The sequence below is a fragment of the Notolepis coatsorum genome, assembly GCF_963971535.1.
Source record: "Notolepis coatsorum genome assembly, chromosome: 3".
NCBI classification, from domain to species: Eukaryota; Metazoa; Chordata; class Actinopteri; order Aulopiformes; family Paralepididae; genus Notolepis; species Notolepis coatsorum.
The window spans coordinates 178732611-178757136 of record NC_140167.1 but is presented as its reverse complement, the minus strand read 5'-3'; the positions used below and the strand labels follow the sequence as shown (position 1 = coordinate 178757136).

Below are 24526 nucleotides of genomic sequence, written 5' to 3'. Positions count from 1 at the left end.
AGCGTTATCGGAATATACGGGGTGTAGGCTACTGACTGACTGCGCTCCGCGTAGCTTGATTGATTGATTGATTGAAAAGTTTATTAACAGATTGCAGAATGGGTACAGTACAGTACAGCTCAGTACATACAATTGTTAATTGGGGATGCAGACCAACTTTCGTCCTGTTTACATCAGGGTCCCCCATTTTCAATTCATCATAAATCATAAAGCTCAACTCGTTATTATTTTGCGCACAGACCGCCGAAACACGGGAACGTTTTGATTATATTTAAAAGGCTTTACGTTAAACGAAACAAGTGGAATTTCGAAGCTGTAAGCAGAATAAGTCATATGAATATCAAGTTTCAAGTTTCTTTAATAGTTGTCATACAGAAGTACAGAATACTTTTGTACAAAATGCTTCTTACTGTTGCGCTCCAGAGACTGTGCATGACAAGATAAGTATGAAATAAAAACATAGTAAAAATAGTAAAAATTAGAAGTAAAAAAAGAGGTCACAGTGTTCAGTTTAGACATATGTACAATGTTCGTAGACGTAGTTACCATCCAATATACAATACTGTGCAGTGTACTAATATACAATACTATATAGTGCAAGGCATAAATGGACGAGGTGCAGTTTAGGTACAATTCACAGTAGGTGTACGAGTTGTAGTGCAAATCCTTTATCAATAAATATAAAGTGTAAGTGTGTTTGTGTGATCTAAAGTGTGGAGAGTGGGTGCTGCAGTGTGTTGTTTGTTTGAGTGAGTGTGTGCGTGTGGGTGTGTGTGCTGTGTGCATTTGATGGTTGTTGCATAGTGATTATTGTTCGTTTAGCGATTATTGTTCGTTTAGCAGCCTGATGGCCTGGGGATAGAAGCTCCTTCTGAGTCTTTCTGTGCTCGCCATAAGACTCCGGTATCGCTTGCCTGACGGCAGCAGTTCAAAGAGGCAGTTGTTCGGGTGGCTCGAGTCCTTAATAATTCTCTTAGCCTTCCCCTTGCACCGCTTGTTGTAAATGTTCTGGAGGGTGGGAAGCCCCCCTCTAATTGTGCGTTCGGCTGAACGTGTCACTCTTTGTAGTCTGCTACGGTCTTTTGCAGTGCTATTCCCAAACCAGGAGGTGATGTTGCCGGTCAGGATGCTCTCTATTGTACATGAGTAGAAGTTCCTAAGGATCTTCTGACTGACTTGGAACTTCCTTAGGCGCCTGAGGAAGTAGAGGCGTTGTCGTGCCTTCTTCACAACACTGTCAATGTGTGTGGTCCATGTCAAGTCCTCGGATATGTGGGCTCCGAGGTACTTGAAACTGTTCACTCTCTCAACTGGTGCCCCGTCGATGCTGAGGGGGCTGTAGTCCTTGACCCCCGACCTCCTGAAGTCCACAATCATCTCTTTTGTTTTGCTGACGTTCAGGGAGAGGCAGTTCTCCTGACACCACTGTGACAGGTTCTCTACCTCTTCCAGGTAGGCCCTTTCGTCGTTGGCAGAGATCAGGCCCACCACTACTATAGTGTTCTTCCCCCTTTTTACTGTACAAGAAAGAATAGAAAACGCATTGCAATGACACCATGCAGATAGTGGACAGACTATATGATGGGATTCAAGTTCGCGTTTTTGTTGCTCATAGGCATGCTGTCAGAGTATGATATTGTTGTGGAAAGGTTGTTTAACACAGCAGGAGACGATATTTCCAATTGTAACAAATAGGTAATTTATTTAAGAAAAGAAGTTCTTTAACAGCAAGAGCTATGGGTCAAAGAGGATCACCACAGCTTGAACAAAAAAACTCTGTCCTGGATCCCTTTGCCTGTCCCTAAATCCCCTCTCAGTCCTGCCCCCCCATGACAGATATGATGACGTATCATATCATGTCAGATCTGACATGACGTACATTAAGATGATACGTAGATTTAACATCGGAGAGAGAACATGAAGAGAGATAAACAAGATATGATGTCCACACACGATATGATGTAGAGAGTGAGATGTGTGTGTGTGTGTGTGTGTGTGTGTATGTGTGTGTGTGTCTGTGTGTGCGTGCGTCTGCGTACAGACGTATGTGTATTGTATGTGTGTATTGTGTCACAGGGAATGTGTGTGTGTGTGTGTGTGTCGGTGTGTATGTCTGTGCGACTGTGTGTGTCTGTGTACGTGTGTGTCCGTGTGTCTGTGTGTGTGTGCTGTGCCTGTGTGAAAGAGAGAAAATAACAAGATATGAAAGCATACAATGTACGAGATTGCCAGCACACAACATGCCGTACTGAAATGTCCATCTGTTCCAAATTGTTTTAAGAACGTCAGCCAGACCGTCTTTCAGCACTGCTAGTTGACCTATATTAAACTAGTCCACCTCATACACATTTTCCCCAACATTCCCCCATTTGGGGCTATCCCTAGTCCCACCCAAATCATATAACCAAGAAAATGTGAACGTCTAACTAAACGAGAAACCATATTTATATAATAAAAGTTTAAATGGCTGATCTAAACAAGAAACCTTACTTCATTCACTGGACCCCTAACGGACCAACAAAGGCTGACTACCGTTCTCACAATAAACACAAAACCGCTCAAAACAAGAGTAATAATAAAACATCAAAAAAAAAAAATACCCCAATTTATAATCCTAACCTGACAGACAAATCCCCCCAACCTCCACCGCTTACCAAATGAGCCACAGTTCCGGCCGGAAACCGCGACTCTCATCAGGGAAAGGAGAAGTTGACCGTCAGAACTAAACATAGAACATCCCTCCCAAAAAAATGACATTGTCTCTTCCATAACATTGAGTCCCAGTGTCCATCGCTCAGCCCCCCTTCCATGTCCACGCCATAGTCTCCTCACCGTATTGCCAAAAGTCACATTTTGCCAATACAGCAACCACCACGCCACACCTCCAGTCCTCGTAGAAGCATGTCCCCATGCCTGGACGGGAGGCGCTGGTACCGACCTCACCACGTGTCCCCCCATCTTCGACGGGAGCTGCCCATCTTGCCCACTGCGTTAGCCCCCCCCTTTGTCCCTCCAGTCCCCAGAACCGATCCCCCGACCACTTCTTCTCAATGCTTCCTCAGGCTCAGAACCGACACTCTGCCGATGCCCCTTCCCATTCCGGTTTGACCAGGACCACAAGTAAAATAAACAAAAAATAATAAAAAAATAAAAAACAATGCAATGATTTTCAATGGTTGCAATCTCTATGCCGAAGGATCATTAGAAAATCAGACTAAAATTCCTAGTTAAAGGAATAAACCAACAAAACTGCACTCAGACCATCCCCCGTCACTCTTAAAGGAAAGAACCAACAAAAAGAAAATGTCCCTACCTCACCATACCCCTAATCCTCTATCCCCTCGTCTCCCTCTAAGGCAGCATAAAGCTGAGGATATGGCCCGATTTGTGGCTCAATCTCTTTCTGTCCCACCATCAGCATTTGGCTCGTTACGTGTGAAGTTACCAGCCTACCCAAGAGAGGCATACCACAACAGAAAAGGAGAACCAATATCAACCCTGCCACCCCGATGGATATCCCCGTCTGCATCACTATGCTTCCCCACTGTCCCAATCTTTCCAACACCCCACTCCCCCACCATTCTTCATTCCGGCCAGAATTCCCCCTCAACTCCTCCCTCAAATCCTTCAGCTTAGCCATGGCCTCGGAGAACTTTCCCCCTGGCCCCACATTCGTCGGAATGAATGTGCAGCAGTACTGTCCAAACATGGAACAGACTCCACCCTTCTCCGCCATTAACCAGTTCAGAGCCTGTCTATTCTGCCACGCCACCGTACTGGTCGCGTGCATCTGGTCCCCCATTGCATCCAACGCCTCCTCGGTGTAATTGAGATACCGCTGCTGATTGTAAAACAAATAGTTGATCCACCCGGTGTTCTTATTGACCGATATCCATGGCAGAATAGACTCAAACCCTGCCGCAATCTCATTCTTAGCCATGAACTCGGCTGGAATGCCCCTTGGCTGTCCTATGCTGTCCAGATACACCCTTGGGTCTGCCTTGTAGCTACGCTTCGTTCGAGAGATAGGAGACTCAGAAGGTCCTTCCGTCACTGATAATGGTAGGACCACCATTGGCATGATCGCCTGAACCCGGGCACATCTACCTGACCAATCTAAAGGAAGTGTATTCCTCAACCTCCTACCGCCGCAGAGCCAGTATTGGTCCGCCAGTGCCATATCCTGGACATGAAAAGGGCAAGCTACAGGCCGTGGGTTGGTATCCACTCCCTTTAACACGACCCCGTGTCCACACTTTCCTTCTTTCGTACAGTTAGTCGTGATGCTCCAAATAGTAGTGCACCGCCCCTCTGCCACCTCCCCTACATCCCGGGTCCCCTCCTTTTGCAAGCACTCGAAATCCTTGGTCAGCCATAGTTTGACACCTCTGGGTATTGGCAACCCCGTCGCTACCCCCTGCACACGTACATCCAATTTCCTACAACGTTCCCGCATAGTGACATCCTTGAAATCCGTGACGTTTCTTGCCGCCTTAAAACGACTAGAGCCGAGAAACCCCAAACACTCTGCCTCGCACCAAGGGCGACTATTATGGGGCCCCTCCCATGCCTCTGCGTCCCTGTCACACTGAGCCCAACTGAACTTCGTGCCCTTCACCAGCAGCCTATCCGGACGTGCCTTGGAGCAGACATAACAATCCTCTATCTGATTCTGCGCGCTCGTGTACTGGACCCACTTAAACCACTCATTCCCTAAAGCCGCCCTATACATCGGGTCAGCCTCCGGGTCTTCCTCGTCATAGTCATAGTCGCCCCCATCCTGTTCCCCGGAAGGAAGCAAACCCCTCAACCTGGCCCAGAGTGAGCCCACTGAGTCCCTCAACGTTCCGGCTGTCCTCTGGAACATATCCTGTCCCCCCACCTCTTCCGACTCAGTGTCCTTGACCTCCCTTTTTCCCCTCACCCCTGTCCCCTGTGATTGGTTCGGGACAGGCTCAACTCTCCTATCTACCCCCACAACCCGATCCTCGTTAGTATAATGGTAAGTATCCCCGCCTGTAACGGGGGAATGGTCAAAATCAAAAACATGCCCTTGCGGTCCTACGGGAAACACCCCGTTTGGTTGTAGTCTTATCTTCTCCCCCCCTTCCTCGATGGAGGGAAGAGGGGGCGCCTGATTCTGAGCCTGGTCATGAAAGCCTGCTGGTACTTGAGCCTGAGCGGGACCCCGTGGGACTCCTACCCACTCAAACCCGTCATCCTCAAGGACGGGTCGACCGTGACGGTTCTTAATGACGTCGTTGTGCCCGGCCGACCGTCCGCACACTGCTGCCAACATCTGCGGGAGCATCAGCAGGCACTGCACCTTCCAGTTGCCGTCTCGGACCCTCCATGTCGGGTTCTGCATAACTGCGATCGATTGTATCCCCCAAGAGATCGCCGCTGGCCTTTATGCAGTGATTGAAGTGGAACCAGGTCGCTGATCCTTTGACTTGGACTGCCGTTCCAGTCGATCGGATCACCTCGTACGGGCCCTCTCTCCGGGGTGATGACCACTTTCTCTTGTGGACCTTTACGAAGACCAAGTCCCCAGGGATCAGTCTCGGTTTGGTGGCTTCCTTCTCCGCCTCCTTTACCCCCTTTCTCTCCTTTCTCTGCTCCTGTCGAAACACAGCTTCATGTATTTTAGTCACTTGCTGAAGATATTTTTTCAGATCTTGCTCAAAAATATCTAATGCCGGGCCCCTAGCCAGGTGTCTAAATGGCGGTGCTGGCATGCTGCGGCCTGTAAGCATTTCATGCGGTGTTAGCTGTGTTTGGCGGTTTACGCTGCTTCTAATAGCCATCAGAGCAAGTGGCAAAGCATCAATCCAGTTAAGCTTAGTTTGCATACAGATTTTCAACAGTTTGTTTTTAATGACCAGATTGGCCCTTTCCACCTTCCCCTGCGACCCGGGACTATAGACACAGGAAAGGCGCTGTCTTATACCTAATTTCTGCATCAGCCCTTTAACCACCTTGTCGATGAACTCGCGGCCATTATCGCTTTGTAATATCGTGGGAATTCCAAATCTCGGAATGACCTAGCGACACAGGAACTTGATCACTGTGTCCGCGTTCTTGTGTTTAGATGGAATGGCCTCAATCCAGCGACTAAAGCAGTCCTCTACTACCAGGAGGTATCGTTTGCCCTGCACTGGCGTTATCATGTCTGTATAGTCAATAATCAGATGTCTGAATGGTCCCTCAGGGAGGGGTGTGTAAGCCGCCACTGTCGGTACTCCTTTGCGCACATTGCCCTGTAAGCATGTTAAACACCTGGCTAGTGTAACGTCAATTTGTGCCTGAAGCTTTGGGGACCAAAATCCCATTTTCGTGATTCGTTTCAGGGTCTCTGCTCTTCCACAGTGATCAACACCATGAGCCTCAGGTATCACTAAGGACAGAAGATCGATGGAGGCGACTATCAAACCGTTATGACTCCTCCACAGACCATCTGCCCCCCTTACAGCCCCCCTCTCCGTCCACGACTGTTTCTCGGCCTGCGTGGCTGAGTCCTGAAGATCACTCAAATTATCCTCAGTTACCTCAGTCGTCAGTTCGGCCGCAAACATCAGAACAGCCGTGGACGGCACCGCAGCCGCCGCCTTCGCGGCCTCGTCCGCCGCGTTGTTTCCCGTCGTCACAAAGGACAGGTCTTTTCTGTGTGCCTGGCACTTTACGATAGCAATGCTTTTGGGCAACTTTACAGCCTGAATAAGCGCCACAACCTGCTTGTGGTGAAGGATCGGTGAGCCGTCCGATTTCTTAAAGCCTCTTGCCTTCCAAATGGCCGCAAATAGGTGGCATACGCCATGCGCATACGCAGAGTCTGTAAAGATGTTAACCGTGCGATCTTTAGCTATTATGCATGCTTCTGTTAGTGCTATTAGTTCTGCAAGCTGGGCCGAACATGGTTGCATGCATTGTCCGGCCTTTCTTGTTAGTGTTTCTCCGTTAGGTTTGCACTGTACGACGGCGTATCCTGACCTTAAATTTTCCCCCTCCCGATAGCAGGACCCATCCACAAAAAGTGAGAGTTCTGCTATCGCGAGCGGGTCGACTCCCAAATCAGGACGGAGTTTCACGAAAGCCTGTACCTCCACCTCACACTCATGCGGTTGACCCTCGCTCGGGAGTGGTACCAGATCCGCCGGGTTACTGCCGTGGCATGTTTTTATCGTAACGTCCGAGTACTGCAGGAGCCTCATGTAAGCCTGTTGCCGTTGGCTGGTCAGAACAAATTTGCCTCTTTCAATCAAGTTTGCCAATTTGTGATGTGTCCAAATGCAAATGTCATATCCCATTGTCACGGCCGTTGCCTTCTCATACATCAAATGTGCTGCGGCCAGGGCCTGATAACAAGGTGGCAGACCCTGCTCTACCGGCGAAAGAGCTCTAGAGTAATATGCTATCGGTTGTTTTTTCCCACTCCCCCCCTGTGTTTGAGTCAGGACAGCTGTCGCATGCTGCGCTCTATGTGAGACGAATAGGTGGAAACACTTCTCATAATCCGGCAGCGCCAGGGCAGGGGCCTGTAACAACAGACGCTTAATGTTTATGAACGCGTCCTCCCCCTCCTCGGTCCATGTCAAGGGAGCGCGAAGCTTGTCTGTACCCGCCTCTTTTATCATCATCCTCAACGGCGCTGTCGCTATCGTATAGTCCTCCACCCACTCAGAGCTGTACCCAGTCATCCCTAAAAACGTCATCATCTGTCGGACCGTCAATGGCCTAGGTGCCTTGGATACAGCTTCGAGCTGCGTGGGTGAGATGCTTTTTATGCCCTTTTGAATGACGCGAGACAAGTACTCAACTTTTGGCTGGCAGTACTGCAGTTTTGAACGGGATGCCTTGTGGCCTCCCACGGCTAATCCACTCAAAACTTTGATGGAGTCCTCATGGCACTGCTGACGTGTATCCGAGCAGATTAGAATGTCATCTGCATACAGTAAAACCGTGCTGAGTAGTGTGTCGCACACTCCTTGCAAGTCTTCCTTGAGCGCCTTCGAGAAGTAATGCGGCGAGTGCGCGAACCCTTGTGGCAACCGGGTGTAAGAGTATTGTTTCCCCCTGTGGGTAAAAGCAAACAGATACTGAGACTCTTTTTCCAATGGAACACTGAAGAATGCCTGCGTGAGATCAATGACCGTATAGTACTGCGAGCTACTCGGGATGTTTGTCAGGAGGGTGTGTGGATTAGCGACTTCCGCCTCTGGTCCAGACACCACGTCGTTCACCGCCCTCAAATCGTGTACCAGTCTGTACCTAGCCCTGTCCGCCTTTAGCACTGGGTGGATAGGTGTATTACATCTGGATTTGAAAGGGACGAGCACTCCCCCCTTTAACAGTCCCTCAATCTGATGTGATATAGCTTCCTCCGACTCTGGCTTCATTGTATACTGTCTGATAAAGGGTGGTCTACAACCCTTCTTTAACCTGACCTTCACTGGCTGTGCCGACAATATTAGACCCACATCTGTGTCGTGTTTTGACCACAACCGTTCCGGGGTGCGCGCCAACATGTCCTGTTCCAGCAAAGCATCCGCCTCTGGAATAACGCAAGGGTCTCCTGGTAATCTGATTACTTGCGGTTTTGCCAAAACTGAAAAGGAAATCATTATTTTTATGAAACTCCCATCTGCGCTGTTCCAAATTAGCGGAGATTCCGTGGAGACCCACCTTTGAGTCTCGGATTCCTGTATCATTGAACCTAGATGTTCGGATTCGTAACCAGGATTTATTCTCAGAGTGATGTGTGGGGCGGCGTCTCTTAGTCTATGTTGTTCCCGTAGATACTTACCCGTGTTAACCCTCAACGCCGCGCCCTGTCTCCCTACAATTATCGTAGATGAGTCAATCTGCACCTGCTCGGGCTGTCCCTGCAACCATGCCTTGTTCCTAACTAGGTCACTATTCGTCAAATATTGTAGTGTGCAATGTGCCTCCATGTTTGTTTGTCTAGACTGAGGCAGTTGGGTTTTCAGAAATGGCTCCCAGGGGGCACAGACCCTTTGCAGCTCTGCATCTATGTTGCCCAGCCAGAACACAGTGGCCTCTTTCTCCCCCGTCCCTTGTAGCATCATTTGGTACACGTCTTGTTCAATTTGAATCCCCTCAGGCGTACATAGGATTTTACAGCCTAGTTTACACATTGCATCTCGTCCCAAGAGATTGCGCGGGGTGCTGTCCGAAATTAATACAGGTATTGTTATGGTCTTGTTGTTATACGTCATAGAGATTGGATCTGATGTGGGTATTAATTGTGTTTTTCCCGAGAATCCGACCGTCCGAACATACTGTCCAGACTGGGGTAAGTGAGCGGCGTATTTTTGCTTTATGCAGGAAAAACCTGCTCCAGTGTCTGCCATCATCTCTGTTAATTTGCCCTCCACTAGGACCTGCAGAATAGGTTCTTGCTCAGCTCCCTTGGAAACCACAATCATTTGATTTCCCCCCGTCGCATTCTCTGGGCACCCCTAGTGATTACCCCCCTGGTTTCGGGGCCCTCCTGTCTCCCCCTGGTCGTGGGGCCCTTGTGACTCCCCCTGGCGCACGGGTCTTCCATACTCCGAGCCGGGACGGTATGGTTGCCTACATCTCATTTCCCTGTGTCCCTGCATGCCGCAGTTCCAACAGTGGAAACGGGGAAACTGTTGTTCGTTCCCCGGTCCCTGTGTAAACCGTGGGCCTGATTGCCCATTCCCTGCCTGCCGCCTGAACGCCTGGTTCTGTGAACTATAGCCATAGCTTCTCACTACCTGAGGTGCAGGCGGGGGTCCCTGGTCCTGCATGGGTGGAGAGGTAGCAGATGACACCATTACTGCCTGCAACCTCCTTTGGGGCTGCAGTTGTTGCTGAGTTAACTTCCTTGAGTCATTTCTATCCTGATCCCTGAGTTTCTGCTCCTGAGCCCTTTGCTTCTCCACACTATGTGTTACATGTGCACAGAACAAAGGATAAGTCATGTCCATTAACCCCACCACGTCTTCCAGTCTATTCTTAACCACCTCTGGAAGCCCTCTCATCACACTTTCTCTAAACATCGTTCTCTGCAACGGGTCAATCTCTGGGTTGTGTCCTAGCTCACCTCTCCACTCCTTCAGTACTTTGTTCACATAGGCGCCAGGCCCTTCCGTCTCCATTATGGGGTTGCCTGCCAGTTTTGCCGGATTAATACGTGATGGATATTGATTCCTGAGTTTGTACCACAACGCCGCTCTATGCGCGTTGAATATGTCTCCATCATGGGCCTGCGTGTCGCATGCCACTCGCATCGATGAATCACCCATGATGTCCCGGCAGGCACCAACTCCTAGCAAACGCGTCAACAGGGATTTGACGTCACCTACTGCTAGCAGAAAAGATGACGTATTTTCCTCAAACTGCATGATCCACCTGGAGGCTCCTTCTGAAAGGTCCGGTAGTCTTACTATTAAACCATCGATGTCTAGAGGTGACCATGGCATGTGAAAGATATCGTTCCCCTTTATTAGCAGGGGAAACTGGCCTGTGCTCGTCACACTTCCCACGAATGTAGGGGCGAAAGTCAGGGTTCCTGTAATGTTTCCTTTCTCCTGTCCTGGTTTTGTGTCATTCTCATCTTCCTCCTCATTCAACAGTTTAGTGTGGCCACACGCCCCGTGTTTCCCTGATGTCTGCTGTGCCACATTTTGACGGGCCTCTTCCTCTAACTTCCTCCCGACTCCCTCCCTCTGCCTGCCCAGGTTCTCTACCTCCTTTTCCTCTGCATCATACAACTTCCGACGTACTGTCTCGCCATATGCCGCCAGGTCTTTCGGATAGAGGTCCTGCGGGGTCAGTTTGGGAGGGATATCTCGCCTAAGGGAGGTCTCTGATCTAGCGGGGGTTTCTGACCTAGTGACGTATTCTGACCTAGCAGGGGTCCCTAATTCCGTCTCCTCATATTCTCCTCTTATTGTCACAGTGCCCACCGGCAATTGCGTGACATAAGGTGGGGATGTTGGTTTCCCTATATCCGCCTCTCTCTGGTTTAGCGCTAAAGCTTCCTGCCTGTATGCTCTCCCCTTCTGGGCGTAGAGCTTCATTACCCCCAACTCTTCTGTCCTCTTTCTCAACCTCTTTTTGCTGTTGTCGCCTGGCTTGTGGTTACGAATCATTACATTCATCTCTTCGCATACGTCGAGATCAAAAGTACCTCCGGAAGGCCATTTTGTGTCCCCGGCCTTTGTACGCCTCTGCCAACGGACACCTACCTTGAGTATGAGGTTCTGTATGAGCGGGTTCCGGTCTAACAGTATGTCCTCTGCTGTATGCATCGTTGTTTAGTGTGTATATGTGTTTATTGTGTTGTGTGTGTGTGTGTGTGGTTGTACTTCAGCTACTACTACTCTACAACTACCACTCCTCTACAACTACCACTCCAGGAACAACAGTTAACCTAGATCTACTCTCTACAACTACCACTCCAGGAACAACAGTTAACCTAGATCTCCTACTCTACAACTCCTACTCTACAACTACCACTCCAGGAACAACAGTTAACCTAGATCTCTCTACAACTACCACTCCAGGAACAACAGTTAACCTAGATCTCTCTACAACTACCACTCCAGGAACAACAGTTAACCTAGATCTACTACTACAACGCTACTACAACTCGGTGTGTGTGTATGTGTGTGACTGTGTGTGTGTGTGTCGGTGTGTGTGTGTGTTTGTGTGTGTGTGTGTGTGTGTGTGTGTGTGTGTGTGTGTGTGTATTGTATGTGTGTGTGTCTGTGTGTGTGTCGGTGTGTGTGTGTGTTTGTGTGTGTGTGTGTGTGTGTGTGTGTGTGTGTGTGTGTGTGTGTGTGTGTATTGTATGTGTGATTGTGTGTGTGTGTTTGTGTGTGATTGTGTGTGTGTGTGTGTGTGTGTGACCGTGTGTGTGTGACTGTGTGTGTGTGCGTCACAACCCGCTGTTTACCAGGACACAGGAATGTGTGTGTGTGTGTGTCGGTGTGTGTGTCGGTGTGTGTGTGTGTTTGTGTGTGATTGTGTGTGTGTGTGTGTGTGACCGTGTGTGTGTGACTGTGTGTGTGTGCGTCACAACCCGCTGTCTACCAGGACACAGGAATGTGTGTGTGTGTGTGTGTGTCTATGTGTGTGTGTGTGTCTGTGTGTGTGTCGGTGTGTGTGTGTGTTTGTGTGTGTGTGTGTGTGTGTGTGTGTATTGTATGTGTGATTGTGTGTGTGTGTGTGTGACTGTGTATGTGTGTGTGTGTGACACAACCCGCTGTCTACCGGGACACAGGAATGTGTGTGTGTTTGTGTGTGTGTCTATGTGTGTGTGTGTGTGTGTGTGTGTGTCTGTGTGTGTGTGTGTGTGACTGTGTATGTGTGTGTGTGTGGTTGTGTGTGTGTGTGTTTTCTACCACCAGGGGTCAGCCCAAGAGAGCAAACCCAGGAGAGAGAGAGAGAGAGAGAGAGAGAGAGAGAGAGAGAGATAGAGAGAGAGAGAGATAAAGATTTAGTGAGATGTGTGTGTGTGTATGTGTGTGTGTGTGTGTGTGTGTATGTGTGTGTGTGTCAGGAGAGAGAGAGAGAGAGAGAGAGAGAGAGAGAGAGAGAGAGAGAGAGAGAGAGAGAGAGAGAGAGAGAGAGAGAGAGAGAGAGAGAGAGAGAAAGATTTAGTGAGATGTGTGTGTGTGTATGTGTGTTTGTGTGTTTATATGTGTGACTGTGTGTGTGTGTGCGTGTGTGTGTGTGTATTGTATGTGTGACTTTGTGTGTGTGTGTGTGTGTGTGTTAGGACAGCTAGCCTCTCTGTAGCAACAACCTCACAAGCTAAATTCCGTAATAAATCCAATAATATTATATGGCAGTGAAGTGTGGGGTCCATTAACTAACCAAGATTTCCCAAAATGGGAAAAACACCCATTAGAAGTACTGCATGCAGAATTGTGCAAAAACCTACTTAAGGTCCACAGACACACTGCCAATAATGCATGCAGGGCAGAACTCGGCCAATACCCCCTAATCACTCAAATTCAAAAGCGAGCCATAAAATTTTACACACACCTCCAATCAAGTGACCCCCACTCCTACCACTACAAAGCCCTTCAGAGCCAAGAGATGAACCCAGATAAGAGTCCCCTCTGCCAGCTAGTCAGAAATCTCTGCCCACAAATGCCTCAGGACAGATACCAAAAAATCTGGCCCAACCAAATAACCTCAAAACAAAAAGAAAACTATATAGAATATTGGAACAGAATACCTGACCACTGTGAATGATATAAAATTAAGAAAGACATTGACTTAATAATATATATATGTTATTGTTTGTATATTGGACTTGATTTGGCCTGCCAATAAAGCCTATTTGAATTGAATTGAATTGAATTGAGAGAGAGAGAGAGAGAGAGAGAGAGAGAGAGAGAGAGAGAGAGAGAGAGAGAGAGAGAGAGAGAGAGAGCTATCTCTCTTGGCAGAACGCCCAGACCTGGGAGCTGGCTTTCCGCCCAGAATGAGCTATCTTCAGCAGTTTTTGTTTTGAAAGTGTGTGGAGAGTGTCGTAAAGAACTCAGGAAAAAGGGAGATGGAGAAAAATTTGACCAGAGGTCGAAAACATGCAATTAAAATTGATTAGTGGCCGCCACTGTTAAAAGAGGAATCGCCCCAGTGTAAAACACCTCACCAGTGTTCGTTTTAGCCGTCCATCCAGACCTCGTCAACACAGTCAGCTCAACTTTTCCCTCCCGCAGAAACTCTGACGGATATTTATAATAACAAGCCCAACGCTTACCTTTTTGTCGACAACCGGCAGAACTTCTACGGGAGAGGTCCGGAGCTGGCCGTGTGAGGGGGCCCGGCAGGGCGGTCTACAGGTCAAGGGTCACCAAATGTTGTGGAAAGGTTGTTTAACACAGCAGGAGACGATATTTCCAATTGTAACAAATAGGTAATTTATTTAAGAAAAGAAGTTCTTTAACAGCAAGAGCTATGGGTCAAAGAGGATCACCACAGCTTGAACAAAAAAACTCTGTCCTGGATCCCTTTGCCTGTCCCTAAATCCCCTCTCAGTCCTGCCCCCCCATGACAGATATGATGACGTATCATATCATGTCAGATCTGACATGACGTACATTAAGATGATACGTAGATTTAACATCGGAGAGAGAACATGAAGAGAGATAAACAAGATATGATGTCCACACACGATATGATGTAGAGAGTGAGATGTGTGTGTGTGTGTGTGTGTGTGTGTGTGTGTATGTGTGTGTGTGTCTGTGTGTGCGTGCGTCTGCGTACAGACGTATGTGTATTGTATGTGTGTATTGTGTCACAGGGAATGTGTGTGTGTGTGTGTGTGTCGGTGTGTATGTCTGTGCGACTGTGTGTGTCTGTGTACGTGTGTGTCCGTGTGTCTGTGTGTGTGTGCTGTGCCTGTGTGAAAGAGAGAAAATAACAAGATATGAAAGCATACAATGTACGAGATTACCAGCACACAACATGCCGTACTGAAATGTCCATCTGTTCCAAATTGTTTTAAGAACGTCAGCCAGACCGTCTTTCAGCACTGCTAGTTGACCTATATTAAACTAGTCCACCTCATACACATTTTCCCCAACAATATCTTAATCAAACATTCTAGAACATTTGTCGTCACAGATCATGTCCTAATGGAACATAGGCTATGTGGCATGGATCGTGATATTGTGTGGACTGTTATTATTACTGTACTGGTACCACCCATTGTGACAGCAGCCTTGAGTCCCGCACACAAACATGATGGAATTCAAGTTCATGTATTGAAAGGCAGGATACATCATACATGCAGTGAGATTCATTGTTCTTGTATATGCTCTCGTATTATATTGTTTATATGGCTACCCAATACTGACATCAAAATAGATTGTAGTATGCCTCTAGAAATCATATGCAGCAGGTAGAAAATTGACGGGAGATCCATCGCGATTTGGAATAGAATTGAGGAGAACTTTAATCCGTGGGTATTAATCAAACAACACGGGAAAATTCCAGCGCGGTCTTTATTAGCCGACAACAAAATAGATGCCTCTAAAAATCATATAGCCAATCGAACACAACTAATAAAGGCATTCATATTACAGCACGGTTATAATGACACACAACCAACGCCAAACAGTGGTCAACGAACGGTCTTTATTAGTATTTTGAGCTGTCCAGGCAGAATTGCAGCAATGGTCTTAGGGAGCCGTTGATATCTGACATCACCGTTTACAAGTCCGCCTTTTATTTATCCCATAAATCATAATACGCGATAGTGTCTTCTTGGTTCGACAGCAGTGAATTCTCCGTGGAGTTTCTCGGAGTCCCGCTCGGGTCGGTCCATTATTTCACATCCCATGGGGGGTGTTTCCTCATTTTCATGACCATATATGGATAATCATGCACGAGCATTGACGGTAGAACAAAGTGGTATTCATCAACACGGCAGGGCATAGAGCCTGCGTACGCACGTGTGATGAATGCCGACTTCCCTGTGCGTACGCTAGTTCTACATTCCGTGCTTACGTGTGGAAGTAGGTCAAGTTCTACGTCCACGTTGATGCATGAGGGCCCAGGGTCCTGGGTGCAGTGCAATAAAATAGTAGAATAGAATAGACAGTAAAATTATGAATAATAAAATGAAGTAATAAGAGAATAAAACAGAGGGAATAAAAATTATAATAAATAATAAAGACACCAACACTGGTCTGTAAAGCCTTTCACATTTCCTGCTCACGGTCCCAAAACTTCCCACCTATCTGTGGGAAAACAGTAATTGACTAGTATGGATGTCCAGCCTCGGATATATAAAATAAAAGAGAATAAGAACATGGGGAATAAAACATAGAGAAATAATGCAATATAAAATAGTGCAATGTCAATCACAGAGAAATAGTGCAGTATAATAGTGTAAAGTCAGTCCAATGCTTTGGTAAAGAGATTTTAAGAGGTTTTAAGCTGCCTTTTCAAAATGTCTAACGTATTGGCTTCCCTAATATTGTTGGGTAATGTGTTCCACAGTTTTGGGGCATAGTTTACAAAGGCTGCATCACCGATCTTCTTATGACTCTTTCTGGTGACCTCTAATAGACCTGCATCTGATGATCGCAGTGTTCTGGCGGGTGTGTAGTTTATTAAAGAGTCAGCAATGTAGCTGGGTCCTTGTTCATTTAGAGCTTTGTATGTGAGGAGAAGCACCTTAAAATCAATTCTAAAAGTTACAGGAAGCCAGTGTAGAGTAGCTAAAACAGGACTAATGTGTTCCCTCCCTCCTTTTGGTTTTGGTTAGTAGTCTAGCTGCAGAGTTTTGAATGAGCTGGAGTCTTTCAGTAGTTTTCTTGGGGAGACCAGTGAATAGTGCATTGCAGTAGTCTAGTCGGCTAGACCATGAATTAGCTTCTCTGCATCATTTTGACTTATGAATGGTTGTACTTTCGCTATGTTTCTGAGATGAAAGAAAGCTATCTGACCCCCACCCTCTCCCATTTTGTAAAGATGTTCCTCATTCAGTGGGGGTTCTCTCATTCCGGGTGTCCTAGCTAGTCACCTCGCCGAGAGTCATCCAGCCAACTCTGACTATTTTTGTATTGATAGTCTTTTAAGTTAATAAACTGTATTAACCAGGTCTCTTTTGACTGAGTAAGTTATTGAGCTTCGGCTACTTTCCACCACTAATTGTTGATTAAACAAACTATTCTATTAACGTCTATGACTTTTAGTCGGCTAATACCTTCTTTAGTGGAAGACAGCCCTCAAACAACTCTGAAAAGGAACTCACCATTGCTATGTCTACACAGCATCTAACTGTCCACAACCATCTCGATTCCTCCCATTTCCAGCTTGACTATAGGAGGAAGTACGAAGCCAACAAGACCAAGTATATCTGGCCCCTGGACAGACCTGACTTTGTCCATGCCACCAGGAACACCATCCAGCAGAGCGATGTGAGTTGATCACCTGCCTGTATATTTCAATGGCAGGTTTTTTAATGATTATTTTCATAATGGAATAGTTGTCTCTGTTGGTCTAAAATGCGTCCTATTGCTTTGTCTCTTCAGATTGAGTACAAGTATGACAAGGAGTCGATGAAGGGCTGTGTGATCCCTGTAGTGGATGACAAGTTAACCCTCTTGGCTATGAAGAATTCTAAGATGGCCAGTGATGTAAGTTCCTCTCCCTTCCCATTAAAACCACCTCTAAACTCACAGCCTAGTTTAGTAATCATTACCTCAGGCTCTCCTATGGATAACTGTGTAATGAAATTAGGTTAAAAGCACTACTAGTTAGATTTCAAAATCAATATATCATTGTAAATTCAATGTCCATACGTTGGTAGTATTACTGCAGAATGATGAGACAGATGAGAATGAAACAAGTCCCTTGTGAACCTCTATTTTGGTTAGAATGATTAGAACGGCTTGTTTACCCTCTTGTAACTTCTTGAAAACAAATCCCAAGTGCCAGGAGTGGGAACAACAAAATCTCCTTTGCAACAGCAAGCAACAGAGTTTATGGGAAACGTGGTCTTATCATGGGAATCAGGCTACTGATCCTTTTTGCAATGGTCCATTTGTTTACTGTAATTATATCAAGGCATCACAACTAATCTGACAATGGTAGCCTATATGATATGATATATATTATTGTTGAAAATTCTCCTTGTAGTAGCTTTAAATTAATGACACCTCCCAGTGACCTTCTCAGCTGAAGATCACCTGCTATGGGACTACAGTATATACTACTGAACTTTCTGCTAAGCATTCTGTACTAATCCGTACTATTCTGTCCTCCAGGTGAAGTACAGATTGAAGTATGAGAAGGGAAAGGGCCACTATGTGCCTGTTAGCGACACTCCCCAGATCCTCCACGCCAAGTCTGTGCGCACTCTCGCTTCCGAGGTAAGAGCCATGCATTAATAATAAAAATACATAAATTCGCGTATGAGTTGTGTAAGATTACGGTGTTTCAGCCTTGTCCTCGATCATTATCAGCCTCTGTCCGTGCCATCTCTGTCCTCTGCGTTGTGTTGTTGGTTTCATTAAGGCAATCGTTCATGGTGGAATTCCGTCCTCCCACGGCTTACTGGCTGAGACACCCCTATCTCTTCCCCGGTGCATTTTGAACAATTGTACGCCGAAGTCAGACTGTTTATATAAAAAAGGATGTTTATTTACAATAAAACTAACATTCTGAGGTCTAATACAGAATGAAATGAAGGAGGAAAAACAAAGTCTTTAAAAGTCTAAGAAAATCTAGAAAATATCTATCTATCTGGCTCATTCTCTCTCCTCTCTGTCTGAGATGCGGCCTTGTGGTTGTTATCTCTCAAATAATTTGGCTATGCCCTTGGAGCTCTGTCTAACTATCTCTCTCTGTCTTCCAATGTGCGTTGCTACGCGACCCACCCCACTATCTCGCCGTCGCTCACCCCTGATCTAAATAACAGGGCTCTAACCTTGTCGTATTGATACGTCTTAGCTGAGATGGTCTCCTTCCCTGCCCCCATCAGCCCCAAGTCAGGGGAAGACACACTGTGGTTCTACTTTAACAACTAACCAGTTTAGGAAAAGCCATTAATATAAGTATTTATGTATACGTACTTATCCTGTTATAATCATAACGAAAACCAGTCATATCTTTCAGTTTGCACCATAATCATACTATATGATCTTATTTGTATTTGGACACATCACACAATATTTTCTATGACAAGGCTTTGTTATCAAGGAACAAGTACATGATATTTTCACATTATCTGTGTATCTTAGATATTCTCCCCATTTCTCCACATAGCACATCTGATCCAAGACTGTCCATTGAGTTAAATGACATGTATTCATATGAGGCTACATTTACCAGTTCTGTGAATCATTCCTGAAAATAGGGCTCACCAGGGTCTGAATCCGATTTTTGGTCACACAGTTCAATGTTATTTGTGGATAATTAAGAACTCTGGCAGAACTCATAATTGACATGGGTAATTTTTTAAAACATTGATGAATCCTATACTAATAGTTGTGGATTGAGGGACATTTCCAAACTAGTTCTTCTATACGTAGGCTCTACACACAGAGTGTTTAGATTAAAACAACATGAAATTGAAAAGCATCTTTAACAGAGATCAGTAATGCTACTTACCATCTGAGTAGATCTCTCTGTCTGTATCTCTCTCTCCTTTTCTCTTTTAGAACATGGCCACTATATTAGTGATCTTCTAGACCTATCAAATGTTGTTGTCATTTTGGAGAAACAAAGTACAAAACATAAAGCCCTGGTAACTTCTTTTTCTCCACCTATGGTGAAGATGAAAGGTAGCTAGCAATGCTAAGCTAGATTTGGCTAGCGAGTTTTCAGTTTTTTAAACTGCTGCTTAAAAATGTTAAGCGTTCAAGATAAAGAGCCTGCGTGAACCGCAGACAAAGCTAGTTTAATAACCCATTCATTTTCCCGTTTCCCTTATTTGGGCAGAAAAGGTACAACACGCGTGAGAGCTCTATTGAGGAAGATATTTCCAACTTGTTGAATTGTTGTGATGACTGTATTTTTGATAAATGTTGTTGGTCTTCCTCCTCAGAGCAAATACAAGGAGGCCAGTAAGAAGAACATGCAGTCTGGCTCTTTTACCACTCTGCCCCAGACCCGTGACACTGTCCACAGCAAGGAGGTCAACAAGCTCGTCAGTCAGGTACCATCACTTTACTGTCATCTACTTTACATTACTTTGAATGATGTGTTAAGAGTTAAGAGTGACGTAAGAGGCAGATGTTTGAGTGGGTGGTTTCTGAGCACAAATAATATATGTGGAGAAACTATGTGAATTGAATTACCACACAGCTCAAAAGTGTATTCTAAAGATTTTATCTAAAGAAAACAAGAGTTGAGAGCTTCCTACCTGTAATCCTGACTCCATTGCATTTCCGGCTTTCTGGCATGTCTGGAACACAACAAATGAACAAACCTCATATTCTCTTGACATTCTTGTGTTCAGTCTTCAATCTTGACCACCTTTCCCCACCACAGAAACTGTATAAAGCGAAGTTTGAGAAGGAGAAGGGCAAGTCCAAGTACAACCAGATGATTGTTCCACCTGATGTTCAGCACGCCATGGATGTAGCCAAGAAGCAGAGCAGCGTAAGTAATTTCAATATTCCAACCTGAGGTTCAACATACTATGGATCAGGCGGTCAAGAAGCACAGCAGCTTAAATCATTCCCATAGTTCTGGCTAAAATGTAACCCCTGCACTGAAATGTTTTGGATTGCCCATGTATTTGCAGTTGTAAAGTCAATACAAAGTGTGTATGTGATATATCACAAGAAAATACTCAACCTTTACACAACACTTGTAAGTTACCACATAGATAAACGTTTGAAAACATAAGAGTTATATGGTTCTTCCTCTGAGGTAAAAGTGAAGAGAGATCTGAACACCAAATAGCTCCCGTAGGACTTGTATTTTCTGCTGTGACGTTTCGAGCACAAGGCTCTTCTTCAGACTGTCTGAGGAAAGGTCCTTCAAACAGGAACTATTTGGTGTGCAGAGTTCTCTGTTCAACTTTGCCAGGTATTCTTTTTTATCCAGCACCCATCCTATTTGGTATTGGGATGTATGCGTCTTCTTTATCTGAGGTACTCAATTGTTTTTGTTGTTTTCAAGCTTATCCAGCATACAGGAAATGGTGTCTTCTGGAATACTGCATATAATTACATAAAAGTTCCATTGAATTCTCATGTTCTGCGTCATTTTGTGTATATCTGATGATTTCCTTCGCATTGAATTTGTCTTTCGTTGCTCTCTATTCTGTCTTTCCTCCTTCCTCTAGTTCGCCTACAAGAAGGAAGCCAAGGCCGGCCTGCACTACACCTCTGTAGCCGACCGCCCAGACATCAGGAAGGCCACTCAGGCTGCCAAGCTCATCAGCGATGTAACTATATTCTCTCTCTCTCTCTCTCTCTCTCTCTCTCTCTCTCTCTCTCTCTCTCTCTCTCTCTCTCTCTCTCTCTCTCTCTCTCTCTCTCTCTCTCTCTCTCTCTCTCTCTCTCTCTCTCTCTCTCTCTCTCTCTCTCTCTCTCTCTCTCTCTCTCTCTCTCTCTCTCTCTGGAGCTTCAAGTTTGGTTTCCCAACCTTTAGTAAAAGTGGTAATGGAATGGTCCAATTTTCTTTCTTTCTTCACTTCATCTAAGAGTGGCCTTTAGTCAGAGTTGTCAGCGTTTAGTCGCCCTAATTTACAATGACAGACTTCAATGGAATATGTGCTGAAACTCTGCGGCCCGCTACTGTTTGATTTGTGTTGTCTCTGTCAGGTTGGCTACCGTGATAAGGCCCGCGAGGAAGCTCAGCGTGGAGGCTCTCTGGCCTTCCGGCCAGACATTGATCTGGCCACCAGGGTGTCAAAGCTGAACAGCCAGGTACCTTCAACCATGTCCTCCATCTGTTGTATGACCATACCTTATTCCCAACGTCTATTCTGCTGCTTTCCTCATGTTGCACTGTATTTGTACCATTCCCAATGAACATTTATCTTGTATTTGTAGAGAATTTTACCCATATCTATTTCACAGCTGAGATGACAAGCAAAGAGTGAGATTTTTCCTTCTCAGATTAGATTTCTAGAGCTCATGTTCGTGCCCTAATATTGCTGTAGTAGCTGCTCCACAACAAGCCCATAGCACTAATTGCAGATCTAGCAGCTCTTCCATAATGCTTCCCCTGCCATCCTGCATTACTGACTTACTTTGTCATTGTGAGTCCATGTTTTACTTTATCATTGTTAGCCTGTGAACTGTAGTTTTCCATGCTAAAGGGATATTTCATTTTAGTTGAACTATCCAAGTTTCAACAGTCTTACCTCTATAAAAGTATGCTAGCGACCACTGCTGTTCAACATCACCATTCCACCCAGGGTGTCAAGCTCCTCATTCACTTCCATTCATTTTGGGGACCTAGTCTAAATATTGTACTTCTGAAGTATAAACACCCGTCCTTCGGATGAGACGCTAAACCGAGATCCTGACTGAATCTCGGTCGTTAAAGAACCCAGGATGCAAGAGTAGGGGGTTCCCCGACGTTCGTGGCCAAATTCCCAATCAGGTCTCTGACATCAAGGCCACCTAATCATCCCTTCCCCTTAATTGGCTGATATCAATCCCTGTCTCCTGAGCCGTTCCGCCATTGTGTAGTGTGATGTGTGCCTGGTGCCAGTGTATGGCAGTCACTGAGCCTGCGTAGCCCAAGGTTGGGTGCTACCAGTGGTGGTGAAGGACGCTATTTCCACCCTACATTGTGGGGAGCGCTTTGAGTGTCTCTAGAAAAGCGCTATATAATTTGTAATGAATCTATTATTAATTCATTATTAAACAAACTACTGCTGTGCACAATAAAACAAAATGTGTTTGTTTTGGCATTTGATGTGTCTTTACAGATTTATTACCTTTGAAAAATAAAAGCAGACCCAATAGATTTGTTGTAAGTTTGAGTGTGCTATGTATTTTTGCCTGGCATGAAATGTTTGGGGAGTGGTTACCCCTGGTTACGGACTGCCTTGCTGGAAGAAAGATCCTGAACATTCTGTGATAAACTATATCTCAAATGACAAATAGTTCCTTTACTGATAATTAGAAAATGGCAACATTAGCTAATTAGCTCATTCACTGGCAGCCATTACCCTTACCATTATCCCTTATTTCATCCCTGGACACGCTACTATTTCCAAATCAAATGTATATAATAGGTATTATGTTTCATCATGAATGCATGAAAGGAGGGGGGGGGGGGGGGGTTTAATGCTTTGTTCGCCAGTAACGCCATTCATTTTGAACACCACACACGCTGATCAGCTGGATCGATATGAAAACATTGTAGGATCAAGGTGGAATTGACGTCAGATAGTCCTTACCTTTGATCGGGGTTATTCCAAAAATAATATTCCAATTGCCTGATCGCAATTTCCAGTATTGATGTCCATCTGGTCCCGGACATAATTTGGCAAAACTTATGGATCGAGTGTGCTAGATGCGTTTCGAAGTGGTTGGATGAAGCGATTTACTTGGCTCCATCTAAATTCTGCGCTCAGAGGGGTTTAGATGTAACACACAGTCTGGAACAGGGTTTACTGCACTCTCGATACTGCCACCTAGCAGGATCTGGCCGGTACTGCACCCTCGCGGTCCCAGTATGCCTTTTAACGCTAACATATAGGTCCGTGACACTGAATAGAATATTAAAATCGGAAAACGGACTAAATCACGTATATATGATTGGCGTTCAACGGTTGTCGAGCAAACACGTATACGTGGGCTGCGCAGATTGATTTAATACATGTACAGCAGTGGTCGCTAGCTTACATGTAACATCCCAGGGATGTTGGAGTCATTTACCTCTGCTGAATTTTGACAAGTTCTACTAAAGTGAAATATCCCTTTAATGTACTACACCCATTATCATACTGTACACATTTCTTTCCATCCCTAACCACCCCACCCACTTAGTCCATCGCTAACCTCCCATCCATACTGCTCTGTTATATGTTCTCATCCTTCCATCTCACTGCGCTTTGTAGGTGCCCGCTATCCATGGAGCTGCCTCGTATGACACCCTGCAGATGCGACAAAATAAGAAAGCGAGCGCCCTGACTAGTAATGTAAGGAGGCCAATGCCCAGAAACCCACTGGGACAGATGGGCTGCTACTTCCTGTCTGTCTCTACCTCCATCTCTATGTCTATGATAATTGACTAAAATATACAGATTTGGTCAACACTTGGTCTTCCTACTGTATATAACAAGGGATGAAAAGTTATTTTATTATGTTTTAATATACACAGTACAACCCATCTTAACCAAAGAAATGTATGAGATGAGATACTCAACCCTTTTTAACGTAAGGTTATGAATATAACCAAGTTCTGTGAATGCTAGTGACGCTCAGCGTCATATTGCATATATCTCGCTTCAGCGTATATATACACTGAATAAATTTCAAAATGTACCTTTACATACCAACATCCGTCTGACCACACCCCCATCTGCTACCTATATAAGCAGGGGTGGGGCCACACACTCATCTCCTTCCCAAAAAATTTCACCACAATGAAAGATCAAGGGCCGCAGTGGTGTCTAGACGCTGAGCGTCACTAGCATTCACAGAACTTGGTTATATTCATAACCTTACGTTCTGTATCATGCTAGCTTCCGCTCAGCGTCATATTGCATAACAGGAGCTGAGCGGGAGCTAAAAGCTCGACAAATGTACCCCGCTGAGGCCCCCCACAACCATCAGACCGGAGAGGACCGAGCCCCCCGACCCTCCCTAATGGAGGATACCCTCCCTATTGGAGGACGGGAGGGAGACGGATCTGACCGTGCGAAGAGAAACTCGAGCAACTCAACGCACAGGGTGAGCAGACCGTGGCTTGACCCCACGACTACGCACACGCACAACCCGCATGCCACCAGGGAACGAACGGAAGGAACAAACCTCGTTACTGCCCCCAAAATCACGGGGTCAAGAGCAAACTCAACCCCGTGGCAAGGCCGTAG

General features: G+C 45.8%; 1 protein-coding gene across 1 annotated transcript in view; it reads left to right on the top strand.

Moving 5' to 3' along the window:
• neb (nebulin) overlaps positions 1 to 24526 on the top strand; it is a gene marked incomplete at its 5' end in the record, with an annotated part of 147740 nt that overhangs the window by 73588 nt on the left and 49626 nt on the right. Inside the window, 8 exons of the mRNA XM_084311456.1 lie at positions 16830 to 16934; positions 17049 to 17153; positions 17784 to 17888; positions 19565 to 19675; positions 20011 to 20121; positions 20813 to 20914; positions 21294 to 21398; positions 23549 to 23629. Coding sequence (XP_084167582.1) covers positions 16830 to 16934; positions 17049 to 17153; positions 17784 to 17888; positions 19565 to 19675; positions 20011 to 20121; positions 20813 to 20914; positions 21294 to 21398; positions 23549 to 23629 — 825 coding nt within the window. The remainder of the gene's footprint in view (positions 1 to 16829; positions 16935 to 17048; positions 17154 to 17783; positions 17889 to 19564; positions 19676 to 20010; positions 20122 to 20812; positions 20915 to 21293; positions 21399 to 23548; positions 23630 to 24526) is intronic.